We start from the raw sequence: 24,063 nt of genomic DNA on the forward strand, positions 1-24,063 counted from the left end.
TATAAATTTAAGGCCATTCTACAATTCTCAAATTCTATATAAATTTTTTTTTCTTTTAATGAAAGTAGGGAGGAAAGTGTCCAGTAGGGCCAACTGATCAGGAATACCCACTTTACACTTTCCCAGAGCAAGAAATAGTTTTATTATGTGAACCTACTGAAATTTGGGTTGTACTTTTATTCCTGTCCTTAAAATGAGAATACAACTAGGATTTTAAATCTAGGATTCCCACTTATTATTTCAATGGCTACCTTTCTCATTTCTACAATTTCTAATCTTGTTTTACTTCTGCCCAGTGATTTGCTAGTAAATGCTCTCTGAAAACAAACAAAAACCCTCTGATTTCAGGGTTTGTGGATCTCTGTATACACACTCCCAGTACGGCCAGTTACAAGTTACCAGTGATTCAGCACCCAACTCCTTTTGTCTAAATTTACTTCATCATTTCTTGCTTTTTTTACTGGAATGTATTCTCTTCTCTGAGAATAATTAAGAAAATACTTAGTCTTTTATCAGGCTAATCCATAAAATTAATTTTATCTAGGTCTATTTGTTTTTATATTGTTTATAGTCTTTATCTTTAGATTTCTTCTTTCCACGATCCACAGATGGATTTAACGTTTGGCTCTTCCCAACTTCCTTCCCCTCTGGGCCCTTTTCTAGAACCAGGTCTGCCGACATGAGGCCATCCGGGAATATCAGAGCAGGCCAGGAGAGTCAACACGATTGTGTCAGTTACAGGTTGCGAGGGAAATCTAAGTCCTCCTGCCTTCTTCCTGGGTTTTCATTGTAATAAATCCCACATCTGGCTGGGGTGCAGAAGCTCCAGCCCAGCTCCCTTCACACGGCAAGCCTGGCTGTGGTTCTGGTCTTGGGCACAGTGCTTGCAGTCCCCTCTACTCCACAGGACCTGACAGCCTGCAGCTACTCTCTTTCTGGACTGGAGCCTGACAAGCTTTTGGCTTCAGCCCTGCTCCCCACTTTGCATTTTTGCCCCATTGCTAGTCCATAGAAACATTCATCTTGTGTTCGGGTCAGGCAGTGTGTTTTGTGTTTTAGTGTTACCTTTTCTGTATTACTGTTGTGTCTGGAGTCCGAGTGGGACTCTCCACCAGCCCTCTCTCTCTCCTCCACTTCCTCCTTGCTGAGCCCTGCCTGTCCCCCTTAAGAGCACTGCCTTTCCTTGACCCTGCCTTTCTGGAACCTTGCTCCCCTTCTTGCCCCAACCTTTCTTCTCTGAACCCTTCCCCCTGGAAGCTGTGGTTGCCTCTTCCTGGCGCACCTACACCTGCAGTCACTGCCCAGTACTCGCTTCACCCTCATGGATGCCCGGCCTCCCACTTTCACTCACGTCCCTTGCCATCTGGACCCTCTGTATTCTCCCCCGTCCACCCAGTCTCCGTGACTCCAGCCCACAGCCCCACAGCTTGGCCTCCCACTCACCCTCTGGGTACCAAAATTGCTCACAGCAAATGAGCGGGGCAAAACATTTTTAAGAGCTATCCAATTCCCCAGAATTTAAGAGAATTTACTGCCCAGGAATGGCCACTACAGGAAACATGAATAAATACTTTATAATATTGGGATGACAAAAGCTTTTCTACCTATGACATGAAGTTCACATTTCTTAAAAAAGGAAATTTGAGTAACATTAACCTTTTGTATAGTATTGAGAAAAAATTAGTTTGTAAAGACAAACTAGGAAAAGAAATCTACAACTCGAAGTATAATGTTCTTAAAACAGAAAGGCAGCTAAAAACCATCAAGGATTGATAATCCAATAATAAAATGGTGAGACGAGAATGGGCAGCATCCCAAGGAAAAGTATCCACTAACTGAAAATTTGCCAAGCCTTATTAAATTAAACAAAAACAATGATGTGATCCTTTTGCTACTCAGACTGACAAATTTTAAATTTTAAAAATTGGTAATAGAGGGTTGGCAAACAGATTAGAAAACAGGATTTATTTATTTTATCACTAACTACAACAGCATAAATTGGTAAAAAAATTTCTGGCAGGCTGAATTGGCAGTGTATTAAAAATTTTAATGTCCCCTTTCTTCAACCTAACAATTCTACCCCTAGAAAAAAATCCTAGCACCTCAGAGCACAGGAGATGAGCGAGTGGTATTCGCTGTGGTGCTGTGAACATCACCATCCCACATGCCAATCACTAGAGGAGCCATGATTTAATGCTGGGGCAGCTACATGCCAGAGGGATGCCACTGTGTTAAGTGAGAAGGCAGGTTGCACAAGAGAGTGAATAGAATGTCCATATTTTTGTAAAAGAAAAATGAGTTGATATGTGCAAGCAGAAGGCACTGTATCGACTGTTCACCAAGCTGCTGGCAATGTGATTTTAGAGATAGGGATAGAAAGCACTTGCACTTTATACACACACATACACACACACTCACATACTTTTAAATGAGCATATATTAGTCTAATAAGCAAAAAAATACAAATAAAAACAAATCATGATTAGTACAGCAATCCATAATTGTTTCAAAATTTCTTACCATAATGAGCACAGGTAATTCATTGGTCCTTATTCTACAGACAATGTGCAAACTAAAGTAACCAATGGATCCATTAGAGCAGATGAACAGCAAGTCAGAGTTCTCACTGGCCATAGCTTCCTTGCCAAGCTATGCTGCTCGCCTCCAGGCACAGTGTGACACCCCATGGATTAGAACCTGCACACTTGGGCAGGTGTGTCACATTGCCATGTGCCTGAGCAGACAGAGCAACTGCGGAACAGAGGCCCAGATCCTTGAAGGATTCCTCTACCCTTGCTGGACCAGCCCCTCTGAAGAGTTATTGACTTCCATATTTCTCCCCAAATCTAAGATTCACAAAAGCAGCCAAGATGCTCACCCAGGGAGAAGCATGGATATCCTCTGGTACCGAGAACAGAGATGTGAGATTAGCAGGAAGTCTCTGGATTTTAGAAAAAGGAAGGGAGGCCCTGAAGGCCCAAAGGCAAGAGACATTTGTGAGAGACTCAGTCAGGGACTGGCGGGCAGCTCACAGGCTCTAAACTGCTGCTCCTCACGACCCACCCGTGGGGACACACACCCCTACAGCCCAGGCCTTGCCTGCATTCCACCTTGATCGCTTCTTGTGGAGCTGGCAGGTGATCCCAACACTCCTAGCCAGGGGATCCCGGGGACAGTGATTACCAATACCGATCAGATTAATAGAAAAGTGGGGGAAAATGTGGCTTAAACAAGGAAGCAAAAGGACACTTTCTAAGATGCAAAATTTCCTTCTACCTTCCCCATCATTTGCAAAATTTTTGTCAAGTCCAAACGTAATTTAGAACGAGGTAGGTAGTTCCTCTCTACTCGGGCCTCCACCCTCGTGGGGACCGTTGAGGCCTGTGTCGCGAGAGCACAAGGCTCCAGGGCAGCAGGGGCGCGGGGACACCAGAGACTGGCGGAGCTGCTCAGTTGGCGATTTTCTCAATCTCGTCCAAGTCATCCGTGTCCAATCTTTCTATTTTCTTATCTGGGGAAAAGAGAGAGTTCAAAGAGTGAGCAACACGGGCCACGTGCAGACACAGCCCTAGGGAAGGAAGGCGGCTGGGACAGGAGATACACAGCTCTCCGCCCTGCCCAGGAACACGCCGGGCCTCTGGCCCCACCGATCCTTCCTTTACCCCAGAGACTTCTGCTGCCTCAGCGAGGGTCAGAGCTGCAGGCGCCCCCAGCCTGGCCAAGGGGGGGACCGTCCGTCAAGTCCCTGACCTTGAACTCTCCAGGTGTGCTCTGTGAGAACTTCCCCAGTGCAGGGAAGGAGGGGAAGGTGCACAGGGTCAAAGGTCTTTCTGGGGCCCAGGGGAAAACTTAACGCTTCCTGCACTTTCCCTTGGCCCTGCCCTGTAAGGAGAGGGCCCCAGCGGGCACACTCCCAGGGACTCACTGAAATGCTCCTGGATTCTGTTCAGGATGTTCATGCTGTGCTTGCTGTCCACCATGTTCACTGCCAGCCCCCTCTTGCCAAAGCGGCCCGTGCGCCCAATTCGGTGCAGGTAGGTCTCATTGTCTGGGTTCCCGTCCTTGTCCACGGGAAGGTCAAAGTTGATGACGACAGACACCTGTTCAACATCGATACCTGCAGAAGGAGAGTGCGGAGGAGTGAGGATGGGACACACAAGTCACTGTCACCCCGAGTCAGGCCCACATGCCACCAACTTCAGGTGGCAGGAACAGTGGCCCGGGCCAGCTCTGACACCCGGGGACAAGGGGCACGTAGTGGAACCCAGAGGAAAGCAGCAGAACTTTGGCAGGCGCTAGCAAAATTATGAAGTCAGTAAGAGCCTCTGCTGGACGCAAGCATTGGAGACGCAGCTGAAACCTCACTGGGCGCCCCACGAGGAGCAGGCGCCCTTCTGAACGGTCAGATGCCTGTGCGTTCCTTCCACCAGGTCAGGACTCCGGGCTTTGTGGGCGTTCTCGTCAGCGAGGGAGAGGAATGTCCAATCTCGCCTAGAGAGGAATGTCACCACGAGCCCCACCCCATCTCCCCAGACCATCTGAGTGGCCGGTGTGGGAGGATTTCTCTTGCTACCCAGAGCCTGGGAACAGGACACGCTCTCTGCTCACCGCGGGCGCACACGTTGGTGGTCACCAGAACTTTCTCTTTGCCCTCGCGGAAGCGCTCAATCACTGCAGCCCTCTGCTCCACCATCATTTCTCCGCTCAGCAGAGCCACCTGGTGGCCTTCTTTTGAGAGCTCTGCTGCCAGCCAACTGGCTGTTTTGCGGGTCTGGCAGGAAGAAAACATTTTGAGACATGAAGGTATCTGAAGAAAATACTTCTGATCTGCAAGTCAAAACCTTTAATCTTTAGCTCCTAAGGGTGAAAGTTCTTAAAATCGTTAATCTAATGGGCTGTAACAGGAAGTAACCACGTCACCACCTGTGTGGTGATCTTACAAACAGATTTAACCTGAATATAATCATGGGGGGAAAAAATCAAGAGAAACTCTAGAAAGACTACTTACTAGCCTGAACGCCTTCGACTGTCCATGCCATGAATGGCAGGGAAGCTGTTCAAGACTAAGGGAGTCTCAAGAGACACAACAACCAAGGCCTTGCTCTCGAGTGAGCAGCAAGCCAAAGCAACAGAGAACTTTTTTGGTATAGGTGGAGAAGCAGAATATGCCTAAACTGTCTGGGGATAATAGTACTGTATGACTTTAAAAGGTGTGCAATGGTACTGGGGTCATGTAGGATCATGCCTTGTGAATGGGTATGATGTCTGCAACTAACTTTAAAATGATTAAGCAAAAGCAAAAAGTACTGATATGCCACACCCCCAAGCATGTGGATAGAGCAAATGAGACTAAATGTTTACAACAGAAGCATTCATTTTATTTTTTCATCATTTCTGTGGGTTGAAAGTTTCATCTGAAGTTGGGGGAGGGATGTCACTCTAAAACAAAATTAAAAATTACAAGTCTTCTAAGAGTAAGAATCCTTTAACATAATTTTAAACTTTTCTTTAGAGAGATTAAATATGTACTTCTGAAAAAAATTTTTCATTTTGCTATTATAAATAGGATCTTATCCTTCCATTTTCTAAGTGCTTTCAAAAACTGGAAAACCACTTATTTTCTAATTAATTTTGTAACTAACCATCTTATTTACTTCCTTGTTTTTCCTACAAATATCAGTTGATTCACTTCGGTTTTCTAGCAATACATCACCTACAAATAATATAAAATTCAAGGGGCTCTATGATTAGGCTATGTATTCCTCAGGATATTAAGAAGACATGGTGGTCTCTTACATCTTCACAAACCATTTCCTTTCTGGCAGAGGGGACCTGGTCCTCAGAGCCATCCAGGGCCACCCCTACCCCAAAGGGCCAGCTGCCACCGCCACCACTCACATGGCAGAAGATCATGGCTTGAGCAATGGTGATGGCCCCGTACAGGTTACACAAGGCCTGGAACTTCTCATCCCTGTTATTGCACAGGACGTAATACTGCTTGATGGTGTCCAAGGTCTCCTCCTCGCGCTTCAGTTTGATGATGTTTGGGTCTGGGACCACTTTCTGGGCAAAATTCCATACCGAGTCTTCAAAGGTGGCGGAGAAAAGTAGCATCTGGCAGTTCCTGGGCAGCATCCTGTGACGGAAGACCCAGGTACCTGGCATGACCCCGAGGCTTTCCCTGGGAGGGCCCAACCCAGCTTCCCTGGCTTAGATGGCCTACGTCCCCAGGGAAGGCGCAAAGCAGGCGAAGTGCAGGGAGGCAGAAGCAGACACGGGGCAGGGACAGGCGCCAGTAGAGTCCTGAGGTCTCTTTCCTCCACCGGAGGCCGGTGCCGACACAGAAATGGCCCACTGAACAAATGATTCTGCAGGTTCTGAAAGCCAAGAACCCAGCAGGAGGGAGAAGAGGCCCTGGATACAGCAGGAGGAGACACAGAGAACAGGATGTGTACGTGTGGCCCAGGAGGCTGAGAAATCCTCCTGGCCCCACAGCTCCTACCTCTGGATGCGGATGCTCTGATCCTGGTGGCCCTGAGTAGCTATCATCACGTCAGCCTCATCCAGGACGAACACCTTGATCTTCTTGGGGTCGATGAACTTGAGCTTGGCGCACCAGTCTAGGACGGTCCCAGGGGTGCCAATGACAATGTGCTCACTGATCTTCTGGCCTCTTTCCACTGTGGAGACAAGATGTGTTTGGTGGGTATGTCCATGGTAAAGCCAGCTTTGGAAACCAAAGCCTTGCCCCACTTCCAGAGCTGGTAGTACAAGTAATTCCAGATCTCAAAACACACAGAAGTGTCGTCCATACGTCTTGTCAAATGGGCATAATGCGGCCTAGCTGCCTGCACTGCAGTCAGGACTAAACCCTGAAGAGTGACTGAAAAGAAGCCTTACCTCCCTTTCCTCCTTTCTCTTATGATTCAACACCATCAAACTCGTTGTCCTTGGCATGCCTCTTTTGCTTTTCATACCATCTATTCACTCAGTTAACTCATTTCTTCCTAAACTGGTAGTTCTGAGTCCCAGGATCCTGGCCCAGTGATGTTTTGCTTTGTTAGACATTCTGATTTGTAGAGTTTTTCCAGTGTACAAATTCTCTTTGATTTAAAATAGACATTACCACAGTACTCTCAAACTATAGCTGGTGGGAGCTAAACCTAATACAGCCATCTATCAAAATTACTAATGTATGTAGCCTTTCACTAATACTTCCACTATTAGGAATTAATCCTGTAATTAAATTTACATGAAATAACATACATGCAAAGATATGTATGCATCAAAAGGTAACTAAGTAAAATATGATACAACCAATGGATTACACCAATAAAAGATAAATCTGTTTAGGAAGTGATATGGAACAATCTCCAAAATACATGTGAAAAAGAGTTGCAAAGCAGTACATGAAATAACATACACGCAAAGATATGTATGCATCAAAAGGTAACTAAGTAAAATATGATACAACCAATGGATTACACCAATAAAAGATAAATCCGTTTAGGAAGTGATATGGAACAATCTCCAAAATACATTATTAAATGTGAAAAAGAGTTGCAAAGCAGTTTATACACTAAAAAAGGCAAAGAAGAATATATGTGTACATGCATGTGAGTGTACATGTACATTACATACTCTCACACAAACACACATGTGCGCTATTACTTGCCTATAGCCACACAGACTATCTCTGGTAGGACACATGGAAAACTGGTTAGTCCTGGGTGTCTTTAGGAAGAACTAGGTGGTTAGGGGAAGGAATGCAAAAAAGAAAAGTTTCTACTATATATCCTTTGTAATTATGAAATGGGTAAATAACTATTTAAAAACATACAACTTAAAATTTGAGGAGAAAGGGCCTTTCATTAGGAATTCATCAACTTACCACTAGAAAACTTTTAAATTAACTCAAATACATGTGGTTCTCAATATTCACTGCCTGCCTAAGTGAATCTTTAAAAAATGATACATTAAATAGTTACTATGTTAGTCCTTCATACACAGGAAAGTCCCCATGTTATTACAAAACAACCTAGAGAAGATGTACGTTGTCACAAGATTCTGGTTACTTCACGTAGGCGCGACCATCCATTTGAGATGTCAGAGATGTCAAACACACACATGGATACCCCAGCTAACAGTTTCTGGATAAGTGCTTCTGCTGCATGCCAAGACAAGATGGTTTTCTCTGGGAAAAGCTCTTCTGTGACTGTGTGTGTGGTGAGCTGAGGTAGCCACCTGTCTGCTGACTGACATACAAAATACAGAAAATCAAGTTGCGAATTTGATATACACCTTCTTGAAAATGAACAAAGAAAGCCTGTCTCTTCAATGAAAATAATTGGCTGTTATTTGCTGCATGCTAACATTTAAGCTTTCAAGAGAAAATCAGAATGAGAAGTTTGGAAAACTTTTATGTGCCACTGTAAGTTTGAGAGTTTCTCAATGTGTTATCAACTCCCCCTGATGTGTTTGGTGCTGCTATGAATGCACGCTCCCCCCTCCACCAGGACAGTATGAGAACTCATGACCTATGCAGGGACTTTTTTTTTAACAAGTCAAAATCTTACTTCAAGGCTGAACAGGAAATTAGCACAAATTTTAAAAGATTTGCTCAAAGCAATACAGTTATGCTCTAACAGATTGAACCAGAAACTTGAATATCATCATCACATTTCAAAATTCAAACATCCAACCATCGTACTCTGTTCACTGCTGAGGTCTCACCCCTTGATACTCACATTTATTGCCTCGAATAGCATACGCAAGCTTTAGTTCTGGATGAAATCTGCCCATCTGTTCAATCACTTTTCCCGTCTGAAGCGCCAGCTCGTATGTTGGGGAGAGGCACAAACACTGGGAGGGAGATCACAGAGGATGAGTTCAGGGGAGTCAGTGAATACTAGCCAACACACTCTGAAGCAACAAGTACGCAGACGTGATTAGCACTAGAGTGTTAGCGGGAACCACACCCCCCAAGCAGGCCCAGCTCTCAGCCGAAGACCGAAGCCTTCAGTGGGGAGCCCTGGCTGGGTGGATGCCTTTCAGAAGCCACTGCTAAGGCTGCTACTTCTGAATGAATTCTGCCCAAGTCAACGCCTGGTGCACAAACCTGATCTGCCTGACTTAGTCTGTGGCATAGGAGACGTTCTGACCCCTCCAGGGGCACCCCTGTTAACTGCCTTTCCTGGGTAGGCAAAGCAGGTGACCAATACAACCCACCCACCCCCCTGCTCCCCACAATTCCCCAGCCCTCACCTGGGGGTATTTCTCTGCTGGTTCCACTTGGCTGAGCATGGCCAGGACGAAAGCAGCTGTTTTACCTGTACCAGACTGAGACTGCGCAATCAGGTTCTGTGGGCTGGACCAGGAACACAGATGAAAATAATACTGGTTAAACACAATGAAGTGTCAACTTTCTGGGTGGTAGGAATATGGATTTTCCCTTTGAACCCAGGTTTTCCACATTGAACACAGCAATATGTTGTTACAAAAAACTCCTTAAATATTAAGGGAAATAATGATTGTTTTAGATGGGCTCCCACCAAGAAATTCTCACTGTAGACTCCAGCACAGCAGGAGTGCCCTAGTTTTGTACCCTAAGGGCTCCATGGAAGTTAAAATAGCAGAGGAAGATTTGTGCCAAGACAAAACCCCAAGGACACTTTCTGCTGAGCCACAATGTATCTCCAGGCCTCTGCTCCTCCTGTGTCTCCTTTCCCAATCTTTATAGAAAATGTAACACATCAAGTCAGACAGATACTTCAGAGGAACTTTGACATTTAATTTCACGCAACCCATTGTCATAGGAATAGGTGGCATTTTTTGTCATTAAAAAAGAAAAAGTTGAATGAAAAAGTTGCTACATAAAGTATGATATCATTTATGTAAAGTTTAAAATTATGTAAACTACTCTTTAGAGTGTTAGGGACACACAGATATGTAATAAAAGTATAAAGAAATGTCAGAATGATAACCCATTCCAGGATGACTTTTACTTGGGTTGGGGAGAGGGCTGAAGGAAGAAAGAGGGCCACTCAGTGGCTTCAAGTGTCAACTAGATTGATGATGTTTCATTTCTTGGCAGGAGAGGATAACAGATGTTCTTGGTATTGCTTGACACCTTTATGCATATTTCAAAAATTTCAAAGTAATTTTTAGAAACCCAATTTTAAAATTTGCATCTATCAGTTTTTATTGTTAAGTGGGAAAGGCAGAAACTATACCAAATTCTACCTGACTCTCTCTGTACTTGCCCAAGCTGTTTCCCTGAAGGAACGTGTTGCCCCAAACACCCCATCTTGTTCTCAAGAACAGTAACAGTTGTTGGTGGAAAACTTTAAACTAAATTCTGAAGCAGTTCACTTGGGGTCTGCATACTCACGGCTCAGCGAGCATCATGGGTAACGCGTTCTCTTGTATCTTGGATGGTCGATTGAAACCCATGGCATAGACTCCCTGGAGAAGCTGCGGTTTCCTAGGAGGCCAGGGAGAAAAAAGATGAATTCCTCACTGTTGAAATTGTTTTAAAGGTCTAGAACTTTATCCTTCCTTATAACTAGCAATGAAAAATGTTTCCTATCTCTATCAGACAGATTTTCCCATTAAGAAGTACTACTGAAAGCAAAACCAAAACACCACCTTTCCCTACTAAATCTTCATCTGCAACCATTATGTAATTCATACAATACAGGCTAGTTCCTCTGTTGAAGAAATTCTTGTTTCAGCAGACCCACAAATATAGTTGGCCTTGGATGACAAATGTTCCCTGATATCACAAGAGTGGTATTTATTAATTCACAGTATAAATTACAAAAGACATATCTAAAAATAAACACTGCTTACCACACTAAGTATGTACATGGTATAGTAAGCTTAAGACCCTTTAGGCCAAGATATAGAAGTTTCTGTATGGAATGGGATTCAGTTTTAATTTCTCAGGGCAGATGTTATGTTGAACCACAGACATTCTGTGTTCTGTGGTCCTTCCAAAGCCAGCTATGCAAATAATCAGGACAAGAGGCAAGAAAAGTGATTCAGCCAGTTTCTGGTAGCAGATCTACAGTCAATAGGTAAGGAGGGTTCAGTTATCATACCGAACTTTACAAATTCTCATACTGAATTATTACATCTAGTCAAAATCAAGACTAGAAAAGCACCAACTTCTTACATAAGTAGCTACATCAAAAATACCAATTAAAGTTGCTCTTACATTGCATTTACAACAAGCTCTCTGCTACCTCTAAATCGATAGGGTGTTCAAAAAAATCACACCAGATGGTTCTAAACAAAAGTCAATCCAAGTCAAGACTTCTCTCAGGCTTCCTTGGAGTTTAAAAGCTCTCTAAAAGGCAAATGCTTCGGGCATATGCTGGTTGTCTGACACAGAGAACTCTGGAAACGTAACCTGGGATGTCCTCCGTTTGCAAGAAAAGGCTAGCTCAGCAGATTCTGATTTGGATACCAAGGAAACAAAGTCACTACAGAATGAGGATCCACCTGATCCAAGAGCTTCCAGTGGCTCATTATTTTTCTTGTAGTGTATAGATGAAGTCAAAATTTTTAAGTACAAAACAGACCAAGTGTATTAGGCACCTTAGGTCTCATTCTTTGTTTTCTCTGGCTACAAGTACCAAATCAGAGAGAACCTGCCTTTTCAAAGCAGACAATTCATCACAGGTTGGACTGAGAGCTCAGGTCCTTTACATAAAAGTGGTTTTGAATAATCACTGATATTTGAGAAATAACAGGGTATATCTAGCTGCCCTGATGCAGTTTATGAATGGAAGGAGAGGTGACAGATTTGCTGAATGAAGCCCCTGAGGAAATACACAGAGAAGTATGATTTCCTGAAAACATTTAAAAAAAGGCCACACTTTAGGAAAAATTTTAAATTTGTTCTTAGCTATTACTTCATTAACAACTTGATTTGGTTCTAGTCAGCACTCCTATTTTAACTGTCTCTTACAGTAAAGTAGTGTTAATAGTTGGCAGGAATGTGGCCCCTATTTGCCCACACTATAGATTTTGCTGAACAAAGGCAAGAAATCTGTTTATTCCACCACTTTCTTACTCACCAGCTATTTTCTGTCTATGATGTAGGTCCTGGCAGGCAACAAGAATGATAGTTATGTCTTGTGTAAATCATAACACCCAACAGGGTAGCATGAACATAAACCAATGATCCATAAATACCTCTGTGCTAACTTTCTGAAGGACAAAAACTTGATATGACTTTTCATAATTTCTACCTTTAAAACAATGACATGGCAGAAGTCATTCTTAGCACAGTGCCATAAATGTGCTTCCTTAAAGCTTACATCTGGGTGCTGGAATTCTTTTTTTAAATTCTGGAATGTTGAAGGCTGCTATCCACTGTAGGTACTGGGAATCCTGCACAGGCTCTTTTGACAGATTTTACAAAAGCAGATAAACTGTTCTTAAGACCATAAACCCTATAGTCTAACAAAAGAGCTTACCTAATAAGAAATGTTCCTGATATCCAGAAATCACCTGTCAGCCAATATTTTATTGAAAGTTCTAAGAGCATAAAAGAAAAAAGACTCTCAGCTATGACAAATATATCTGTGGCATTTAAAAATCCCTCCCAAGAGGAGGAGGATTGGGTAGCCAAGAGACAAGGGTGGGAGGGAGACTTTCACTGTGAACTTTTTCATACTTTATGACTTTTGAATCTCATGAATTATTATGTAATCAAAGAAGTAAATACATTAAGATTTTTAAAAATAAAAGTAAAAAGCAGAATTGCTACAGGATCTCTGAGATGCTAAGTTCTGGAAAGGAGGGACTGGCAAGGCACAGCCATTCAAAGGAACAAATACTCACAGCCGAAGCTCCTCAAAGGACTTCACTGAGTAGAGCGGGGAGTTTGGGTCCCGCTGCAGGACTTCCACTTGGTTTGTGTTATCCACAAGGTTGCTTCTGATCAGCTTGTTGAGTAAGGACTGGGCAGCTCTGTCCTCTGTCAAAGAGAAACCAGATTTTCTTCATAGTCATCTGGTAAACCCCACCCTTGGGAAAGTTCTCTCTCTCCAACTCTGCACCAGCACCTGAGCAGCCAAACATGGCTGGAGAAAAACAATCACTGACAGATCTCACTTTAAATTCCTGACCACTAGGTTCAAACAGGCCGAGCTGCCCAGGGAGTCTCCCTCTTCTCCCCCTCAGACCTCCACCTATACCTTCTCCGCTCTTCCTGAACCTGTAATCCCTCCACAGTGTCACTCATTTGATGACCCTGTTCCTACCTTCATTAAGAAGAAAAAAATCATCAGAAACTCTTCCACACACTGAAACGAGACACCTACACTCCTGCCTGCATTTGTGCACATTCTCCACTCCCCTCTTGTAACTCCGGATGACAGCCTGGGCCGGCCTCCACAGGCTAGCCACTCCACTTGCCCAACAGTTTCCATCCCTTCTTGCCTACATGGGTATTTCTCCCGACACTCACCCTCTCGCATTACTAGTTTCTTCCTCCACTGGAGTCTTCCCACCAGCAAGTGAACGTGTTTTAACATCTCTCATCAATAACACGATTCCTCTTTACACCACATCCCCATCCAGTTCCTGCCCCATTTCTCTGGTCCTCTTCATGGGGCATTCCTTAAAAAGGCCATCTGTGCTCAGTGTCTCCACCTCCTCTCCCCACACTTCTCCATTCAATGTACACTGAACAGGCTTTTTTATTTCACCTCCCCACTTGACCTCAACAGCCCTTGTGGAGCTCACCGATGACTTCTACACCACTAAATCAATTGAGCAGTCAATTTTTAGCTCTTCTTAGTCAACTTATTACTTATGTTTGGCCCTCTACTTTGAAACACTTCCTACTTATGGCTTCTAGGGTGCCACTCTCCTTTGGGTCTCCTTCTAGCTCACCGACTGCTTCTCAGTCCCCTTTGCTGATTTTGCCTCATCGCCTTGATCTTACAACTCAGAGTGCCTCTGGCTCCAGAAAGAAAGGCAAGTCTGAGTCACACTCTGTCTCTTGCTACAGGGTTTCAAAGAGTAGTTACCTTTCTCTTCTTCATCTGTTTTCTCTGCAGTAGCACTGGTTTTGACAACACCTACACAAGAAAACAGTTGTCATAATCACGAAGACAAATACCAAACCCCTCCAAAATGTGGGACAATGTAAATACTAAACCTTATTTAAGTGATCAAGATGTAAATACTTGGCATTTCTTTATGTTTAATGATTTTTACTCATAGAAAGTTTCAAAGTACCTAAGAAAATTTTGAATTTCTATAAATTTTGGCTGACTTCAGAGTGACTGGAATATGTCACCTCTGATTTACTTAACCTAATTTAAAACATAGCATTATGTTAACAAACACAATCAGACATGAGAAAGAAAATAAAGGTATTAAAAATTAAGAAGTAAAATGATCACTTTTTGTAGATATGATTCTAAGCCTGTAGGACAAAGAGTAGCAACTTAAAAATGACCACAAAATAACATACCTCTGTAAAACATAAAAAAGCTAGGTACAAAATACAGATTAGTAGCTTTCATAAATATAGATATAATAGAAAAGATCCTATTTGTAATAGGACCTGAAAAGATCTAAAAACTAGCAACTACTACTCCTAGAAATAGTCAACAAAAAAATATGTAAGACTTATATGAAAAAAAGTTTTAAAATACTCAAAATAATGAAAAGATGTATAGTTAAAAAGCCAATAGATAAAGTGGAATTCTAAGGTATTCACTTAACCCAAAAGAGGAGGCGGGAAAAGAGAGGCAGAGAAACAAAACATGGGAAGACAAACTGAAAGCAAATAGTAAAATTGCTAACGAAACCCCACCATATTAATAATTACATTAAATGTAAATGGATACAAGGAAAAGAAACAAAAGGCTTCAAAACTGGTGAGGAAGAAGTAAAACTGTCACTATTTGAGATGACGTGACAGTATATGGAGAGAACCCTAAGGACACAGAAACTGCTACAACTAATAAATGAATTCAGTCAAGTTTTAGATATAAAATCAATATACAAAAACCTGTTGCTTTTCTATACACCAATAATAAACTATCAGAAAGAGAAAATTAAGAAAACAACCCATTTACAATTGCAAAAAGAATAAAATACCTAGGAATAAATTTAACCAAGGAAGTGAAAGACCTGCATATTGGAAACTATAAGACATTAATTAAAGAAACCGAAGATGACACAAGTAAATGGAAAACACAGTCCATGCTCATGGGTTGGAATAATCAATATTGTTAAAATGTCCATACTACCCAAAACAACCTACAGATTCAATGTAGGCCTCATCAAAATTTCAATGGAATTCATCACAGAAGCAGAATAAATAACACTAAAATTTGTATGGGAATACAAGACCCTGAATAGCCAAAGCAATATTAAGAAGAATAAAGCTTGAGACATCATGTTCCCTGATTTCGAGCTATATCACAAAGCTATAGTAATTAAAACAGTATGGTATTGGCATAAAGACAGATACATAGATCACTGCAACAGAACAGAGTCCAGAACTAAACCCACACATATGTGGTCAATTAACTTATAACAAAGGACCCAAGTGTAGATAATGGGGAAAGGACAGTCTCGTCAATAAACTGTGTTGGGAGAACTGGACAGCCACATGCAAAAGAATGAAACTGGGATACTTTCTTACACAATATACAAAAATTAACTTGAAGTGGATTAAAGACTTGAACATATGGCCTGAAACCATAACACTCCTAGAAGAAAACAGGTGGTAAACTCCTTGAGATACATCTTGGTGATAATTTTTTAACTCTGACACCAAAAGCAAAAATAAACAAGTGAAATTATACCAAATTAAAAAAGTTCTGCATAGCAAAGGAAGCCATCAACAAAATGAAAAGGCAACTTACTGTATGGGAGAATGTATTCACAAAGATATATCTGACAAGGAGCTAATATCCAAAAAATATAAAGAACTCATACTAATCAACACCAACAAAACAAATAACCCAATTAAAAAATGGGCAGAGGACCTGAATAGACATTTTACCAAAGAAGACATGCAGATGGGCAACAGACACATGAAAAGCTCCACATCACTAATCATCAGAAAAATGTAAATCAAAACCATAATGAGATATCACCTCACACCAATCAGAATGGCCACTATCCAAAAGACAAGAAATAGCAAGTGTTGGGTGAGGATGTAGAGCCAAGGAAACCCTCCTACACCGCTGGTGGGAATGTAAACTGGTGCAGCCACTGTGGAAAACAGTGTGAGGGTTCCTCAAAAAAATTGAAAATAGAAATACCATACAGCCCAGTAATTCCACTTCTAGGAATTTATCTGAAGAAAACAAAATCACTTGAAAGGATATATGCACTCCTATGTTTTGAGTTCCTCAAAAAAACAAAAATAGAGCTACCATATAATCCAGCAATTCCACTTCTGGCTACTTATCTGAAGAAAACAAAAACGCTAACTCAGAAAGATACACATAGCCCCATGTTCACTACAACATTATTTACAACAGCCAAGATACAGAAACAACCTAAGTGTCCATCGATGGATGAATGGATAAGGAAATTGTGGTATGTGTACACACACACACACTGGAATACTTTTGGCCATAAAAAAAGAATGAAACGTTGTCATTTATGACAAAATGGATGGACCTCCAGGGCTTTATGCTAAGTGAAATAAGTCAGAGAAAGACAAATACCTTATGATCTCTCTTTATTTGTGGAATCTAAAAAAAAGGATAAAAAACAAGCTCATAGATACAGAGAACAGATTGGCAGTTACCAAGGTGAGGGGTTGAGGGTAGGAGGAAAGGGTGATGCGAATATTAAAAAAGAAAAGTAAATGGATAAGATACGCCAATTAAAAAGATTACTAGAATGGGTAAAAAAGCAAGATCCAAATGTAAGCTGTCTACAAGAAGCATGCTTTAAATACAGACACAAAAAAAGCTAACAGTCAGTGAATGGACAGAGATATATCATGTAGCCAGTAAGCATAAGAAGGCTAGCGTGGCTGCAGACTTCAAGAGAAAAAGCATCACCAGAGAAAAAGAGGAGTATTCCCAATACAAGCATCCATTCATCAGGAAGACATAAATGTGTATATACCTGATAACAGATCTGTAAAACACAAGAGGCCAAAATGACAGAATTAATGGGAAAACCAGACTATTTCACAACTGTAGTTGGAAATTTTAACGCCTCTCCTTCAAAAACTAAAAGAAACCAAAAAACAAACAAGACATAGAAGATCTAAACAATACTATCAAGTTCACCAGCCTAATTGTTATAGACACTGTACATAATAACCGCAGAACACATATTTTCAAGAATTCTTGTTAACCCAAAACTGTGCCTCCTTTTGGATTAATCACCGAGATAGGTCATACGCTGGGCCACAAAAGACTAAATAAATTTAAGTAGACTGAAGTCCTACTTCCTACTGAAGACTATACTTCCTGATCAAAATAAGGTTAAATTAGAAATTAACAAGATATCTAGAAAACCTCCAAGCATTGGCAATTAAGCAACAAACTTCTAAATACTCCATGAGTCAATGATGAAATCACAAGGGAAAACAAGGTATTTTGAATTGTATGCTGAAGAAGAAAAGTAAATAGAAGGAATCAATGGAGAGTAGAAATCGGTGAAATAGAAAACAAGCAATAAGGAAAATTAACACTGCCAAAGTGGATTCTCTGAAAAGATTTAAAAAATCTGATAAATCTCTAGGTAAACTCATCATGAAAAAAGGGAACACAAGTTACAAGTACTAGAAAGGAAAGCAGTGGTATCACAGATCCTACAGTTACTAAAATATTCCTAAAGGGCATAGAAACGGATCTGAAAAAAATGGAAAGACATGCCATAGTTTTCTAATGAGACTCAAGAGCACATATCAAATTATAAATGCAAAATGGTCCCAGTAAAAATACCAGGAGATTCTTTTTTCTTAAAACTGTTTGGGTTGGTCCTAAAAGAATACATATGGAAACTAAACCACAATAGCCAGGAAAACTCTGAAAAAGAGCAATGAGTGGAGAACAGCACTTCCAGATACTAAAACATGTCATATTGCTTCAGAAGTGAGGAATATGATTCTGGTACATGAATATGCAAAAGAGACTGATAGGATAGATGAGAAAATGCAGAATTTAGTCTATTATACAGGTGACTATCAAATTAGACAGGAAAAATGGACTATTAAAAAAAGGCACAGAAACAAATTTATGTAGCCATCTGGATATAAGAAAGGTGAAACACCTTAGAAAAACACAAGTTGGAGGCATACCTCTCAAATTATTTCAAGATAAATTCTAAAAGGATTAAAAACTGTCTCAATTCCAGAAACAATACTGTGAAAGACTGCTATGTCTGATTGTATAAAAATGTTTGCAGAGCAGAAATACACAAGAAACAAAGACAAACTGGTAATAGTATTAGCAACTTTCATCACAGTTAAAGAGTTAACCCAAAAATATGAAAAGTTCTTAATATTTAGAGGAAAGACAAAAAATCCAATAGAAAAATGGGTAAATGATACAAATAGTTAACTCACGAAAAGGAAATAGAAATTCTTGTATTAGACTTATGAAAAACATTCAACCTTCTGCATGAAACACAAATTAAAATACATTATGTCAATCTGCCATTTTTCTACCTACTGGATCAGCAAGATTCCTAAAGTTTGTGACTAAAATTTCAGTGCTGAGGGTATAGGGAAAACAGACACTCTCATGCTTTGCTGATGGAAGTATAAATTGGCATAATACTAATAGAAGGTACCTTGAAAATACTGATAAAAATTACAAATGCATATACTTTTGAGCAATCAAATCCACTTTTGGGGACATTATCCTGCAAACACAGTGGCATACATATGCAAAGATTTAAGTTTATAATTATTCTATGAAGCAATGTTTATAACAGCAAAAGAATGGGACCAACCCAAATGTTTATCAATAGGTGACAAGTTAAATAACTGATGGTGTAGCAACATAATGCAATACTACGAAGTTATAAAAAAAAGTACAAGAACTCCATGTACTGACATGGAAAGCTTGCTAAGGTATGTTGTTACCTCAAAAACAAAACTATACTGTGTATGTATACTACACCACCTTTTGATTAAAAAAGAAGAAAACCTGTCTTTGTATTTGCTTTGCATAGAAACACTCTGGAAGAATATTAAAAATCCAGTAATGGTGGTTACTTATAGGACAGGGTGGTGTTCTGGGTTGAACTGTGTCCCCCTCCACACCCACCCTCCAAATTCACAGGTGAAGTTCTACCCCTTAGTACCTCAGCATGTGACTTTATTTGGAGAGAGGGTCATTACAGATATAATTAGTTAAGGTGAGGTCATTAGGGTGGGTCCTGATCCAACAGGACCAGTGTCCTTTCAAAAAAAGGATATAATGACATAGACATGCATATGGGGAACCTCAGGTGAAGATGAAGGCAGAGAGGAGGTGATGCTTCTACAAGTCAAGGACCATCAAACCACCAGAAGCTAGGAGTAGATTCTTCCTCAGAACCTTGGAGTATATTCTTCCTCAGAACCTTCAGAAGGAACCAACCCTGCAGACATTTTGCTCTGGGGCTTCCAGCCTCAGGAACTGTTCTCAAATTCAGTGTTGTCATTTGCCAAACATTATGTTAAATGAAAGTTCCTTTTCACATTGCAGCTATGAGTGCACGTTGGCTTCTATCTAGCTTGTGATTATTACAAGTGACTTACCATTGGTATCTGGTTTGACTTTCTCTTCCTTGATTTGCAAATTATTCATCTAAATGTGAGTAAGAAAAAACAAGAATTAAGCAAAGGACCCAATCAAAGAGATTCCTTTGAGCAAAGATAAGTTCTGTAGTAAATCTAGTAGGAACTAGTTGAGCACCTATATTCAGGGAGTTGGACTGTCCTGCAAAATTGCTAAAACCCTGGATGAAAACACAATTTCATATATCTTCAAAAGCCTTAAAAGGAGACTTTCTGGAGGAGGACGAAATGTAATAGTTGGGAGGAAAAGTATGACAGCAGTCTCAAAACTCAGCTTTTCTTCCAACTATGCTCTTTCTAGAACATCTAACCTTCATTATATCTGCAATATCCTTTCAATGGCACAAACACTCACAGTTCCTTTCCAGACACAGTGAAGAACAATACCACCTAACTATGAGACAGGGACTATGGGTGTAGTCAGAGCAGGGTGAGGGCCTCTGGAAAAAGCAAGGCAGGATATTTACAGTCAGAGCAATGTAGCTACATGCAAGGAAACCCCCTACCAAAACTGTTAAATATGATGCTCTAGAGTCATTCTTCAGTGAGCTCAGTTACTAGTCCCCAGATAAAAGAAAGTAGCCCATGTTTTTATTATGCTAATCGTTTGCAATCATGGGTAAGATTCACTTTAGCATGCTGAAAGGCGCAGGCCTATGGGCTGCTATCTTTCCTCCTTCAGACCTGATTTGCAATCTCGGCAATAATGGCAAGCAAGCCCAGCCATAAACAACATAGTAAAAGACAGAAAGGATTCCATCTTAAAAATAAGATTGAATTTTAATGATTCTTAACTTACTCTTTAGCAAACAAACAATACCTCAGCCCACCTTGGGGGCTGGGCAGGCAGTCTTGTTTGATATGCTCCCAGACCAAGACACCAGTATCTCAGGGAAAAATCAGAGCAGTAAATTTCTTGTGTTAAGTTAATTTTAAATATTCAGGGACCACTTACCAAGTCTGCAACCCTAAGCCCTTTATCATATTCCCAACTACCTATAAAACCCCTAGAAAACCCACAACTATGGGCTCTCTTGTCCCCTCGTGGCATGAGCCAGGAGCTCTGTCCTCTCACCTTCTCTCTAAATAAAAGCCTCTCCCTGGCTCTCCTACCTTGAGTGTTTGCTAAATTCATTCTTCAACTCCGCAAACAAGAACCCCAGCATCAACTCTATCAAATAAGCTCTTTTCTCTTTAGCCCCCAAACCCACACCATACTAAAGCCATGCTTAACAAATAAATTAGTCTTCTTGTCTTATCATGCACCTTTGCTGTAAGTTAGGAAAAAAGTTATTTATGATGATGCAAGAATTGACAAACCCAAATTCCTGACTTGAAAATATTTCAGAAACCTGAACAAAAGCTTTCTCACTTGTTTTGGTCACTACTCCTAATCAATACAAACTTGCTTATAATGGCATAAGAAATTGCAAGCACAGCAATCATTTTAAAATTTGTAACAAAGTCTCCAACTTCATAAGAACTATTGTTTCTATTTAGTATTAAGAATGAGGGTGTGTATAAAGATGGTATTATAAAGGTATGTTGTTAGGCTGGGAGAAATACCCTAACTCAAGCCCTAGGCTCCATGCCCTGCCCCCAAGATCCCTGAACTGATGCAATAATTCATTAGCCATTAATATTTTCTGAGAGCTTCTCTTCGTCCTTCCTTCAACTGACCCTGTTCCTCGTCTTTGGGAGAAGGAAGTCCACCTTTACACAGTAGGGATATCCATCTCATTTCTTTAGAAACCAGGTTGTCCAGAGAAAAATCAGATTAACACACTTCTGGGAGTGGACACCATTACCTGAAGACCAATGGGAAGGTTGGCACACATAAGGGAAGTTATGTTATCACAGAACTTATCCACTGGGAGTCTGGAATTTTAATACATGCTAGGCAGAGGGGACTTTGTGCAGCCTTACAATAAAACCCTTAAGCGCTGAGTTTCTAATGAGCTTCCTGGACAATACTTTACATGTGTTGTTAGTTTTCTGCTGGAGTATGTAACTCCACTGCAAGAGGACTCTTGGAAGCTTGTACCTAGTTTCCTCTGGACATTGCCCCATGTTTGTAGGGAAAACTGAAGTTCCTGTGGCCAGGATCCTCAGCTGAACCTAAACTACTTGATGATGTAATTGGCCTACTGCTAGGCTACTGCTTCCACACCCTAGGCAATAAGCTATTATTGACTGAGTCACTATATAAAGAGCTGCTCCAGGCAGAGGCAGAGACAAGGATTATAGACCTGCAGCTGTTGGATGCAGATGTAATTCCAGTGCTCAACCTATTCAGGGAGAACAAAGCCGCGTAATAAACCTTTTTACCCCAAGAATGTTCCATTGTCATTCTTCGGAATTCATAGTGAACTTGCCTGGGGCTGAAACCCATTGGCAAGACAATGTTCCTTTTCCTTTCACTAATTTTGGCTTCTGTTTTTCCATTGTTAATATATCATAGCTATGAGTACAACTATATGCTGTGTCCTGTGAGTCCTCCTAGGAAATCACTGAATTGGACACCTCTTGGGGACTCCCAATACAGGTACTTACCAAGAGGTCCTCCTTACCTCAAATTTACAGCAGCCAGACCCACACTCACTGTCTTCCATACCAAATCTGCTCTTCCTCCCACTTCCCTAATCCCGTTATAAGCACTTGACTAATACCATCTGTCGGATCCAAGTTGTAAACGGGAATCTTTGCCTTTATCTCTCCTTTCTCCTTTTTTCTAACTCCTGCCCATTACACCACCACAATGATCTCTTGAATCCATCCCTTCATCTTTACTTTCACTGCCCAACATAAGCTTCTATCTCTGGGCTATTAAAGTCACTTCCACACTAATCTCCTTTCCTTCAGACACCATTCCTAATATATTCTGCTTTGCAGTCTGATAAATCTCGAGAGCTCTTAGATCTAATCTTGTCAGTATCCTTTTTAAAAATCCCCAAACCCACCAGGTAAAGCCTTTCCTCGTTAGATCAAAAGTAGACTCCCTACAGCATTTTCTAGACAGTTTCTACCACAACCCAGTAATCGTAAAATGCAGCAAAAATGAGTTGATTCCTGTTCTCTAGGCAAATCTAGCACTTTTGTGCCTCCCCTTCTAAAATGCTTTTCACATCCATGTCTATCTTAAATACCCCGTTTTCTAATACCCAGCTCAAATGCAGACATCTTCACAAGGAATTTCTATATTTTTCCTACTTATAAATATTCTCTCCCCACTCGGAGCTCACTGATCACATTATTTTTCCCATTTTCACAGCACTTCCCACATTCTTGCCTTCCCAACTAGACTGTAAAGCAGACGTCTTCCTGCAGTCTGGATTTAGGGCATTTCAAATGTCTGACAAACTGACAATCCACCCGTAACAAAGGGTGACAAGAAAAAATGTTAACTTAGGTATTTAAAAAATTATTTAACACCACTACCAAAAAAAATACTCTTAAAATAAGTAATCCATTCTTACTAAACAAACCTAAAGAACAGATAGAACAGAATATAAAACCCAGTTTACGCTTTAATTGCCTTGTAGTTGAATTAATTTTCATTAATCGAAGAACCAGTAGATGAAACTAAATGTCACTTTAAAGATCAATGAAACAATCTGTAGTGCCTCCCACCAACATCTGCAGTAAATTGAAACACTGAATCTACACCTGAATGTTATTCTGCACAGAACTATAAACTGTCAACTATGTTAAGCACGGATCTTAAAAAAAAAAAAGTTAAAATAACAGTAGCACAGTATCACTCAGAAAACAGATAAAAGAATCAGCATCTCATTGTGTCTTTCTTTACAACACAGTCCCCAATGAGAAAGAGGTGCAATACAGGAAAGAGTAAGCAAAGTGGGGACAGAATTGCCACAGGATAAAAAAGTTTTTAACTGGCCCAGGCGTACAGAAAAAGCTCGATATTAGTCTCTCTAGCACTAGGCGCGAATCAAGGCTAAGTGATTTCCCGAGGCAAACTCTAGGGGCCTGAGGGCCACAGGCCTGTCCACCCGGTGGCTCCCTGGATTCGAATGAGGGTCCGCTGGGCCCCTGCTTCGCTCCCCCGCAGGGAGCTGAAGCCACTGACCGACTTGACAGCCGCTTCCTGCTCGTCCACTGCCAGGGCCCACGAATCGGTGGCCATGGTCCGGAGAAGAAAGAAGGCCTACTCACGAAAAAATTCACGGCACAGTTCGCCAATGCGCGCTCTGCGCCCACTGGGAGACGTCACCCACATGACCAGAGGCGGCGAGGCGCGGACGTGACGC

The 24,063-nt window shown here is 41.2% G+C and overlaps 1 protein-coding gene across 2 annotated transcripts; it reads right to left on the reverse strand.

Annotated features, from left to right (window-relative positions):
- Positions 1-238: 238 nt before the first annotated feature.
- On the reverse strand, positions 239-24,036 carry LOC118932998 (ATP-dependent RNA helicase DDX19A). 2 transcript variants are annotated; one of them, XM_057493208.1, is made up of 12 exons: positions 23,883-24,036; positions 19,754-19,802; positions 14,046-14,096; positions 12,853-12,988; positions 10,391-10,483; positions 9,265-9,367; positions 8,748-8,862; positions 6,503-6,680; positions 5,899-6,136; positions 4,609-4,771; positions 3,926-4,117; positions 239-3,511 (listed from the first exon to the last, which is right to left on the reverse strand). In XM_057493208.1, exons 1-12 carry the CDS (start codon positions 23,937-23,939, stop codon positions 3,450-3,452), a joined length of 1,437 nt encoding a protein of 478 aa, XP_057349191.1. In that variant the 5' UTR covers positions 23,940-24,036; the 3' UTR covers positions 239-3,449. The 2 variants fall into 2 exon arrangements, with proteins under 2 accessions (XP_057349191.1, XP_057349192.1); XM_057493209.1 differs by having other exon boundaries at positions 23,969-24,002.
- Between the last annotated feature and the right edge of the window lie 27 nt (positions 24,037-24,063).

This window comes from Manis pentadactyla, chromosome 15, assembly GCF_030020395.1.
Source record: "Manis pentadactyla isolate mManPen7 chromosome 15, mManPen7.hap1, whole genome shotgun sequence".
NCBI lineage: Eukaryota > Metazoa > Chordata > Mammalia > Pholidota > Manidae > Manis > Manis pentadactyla.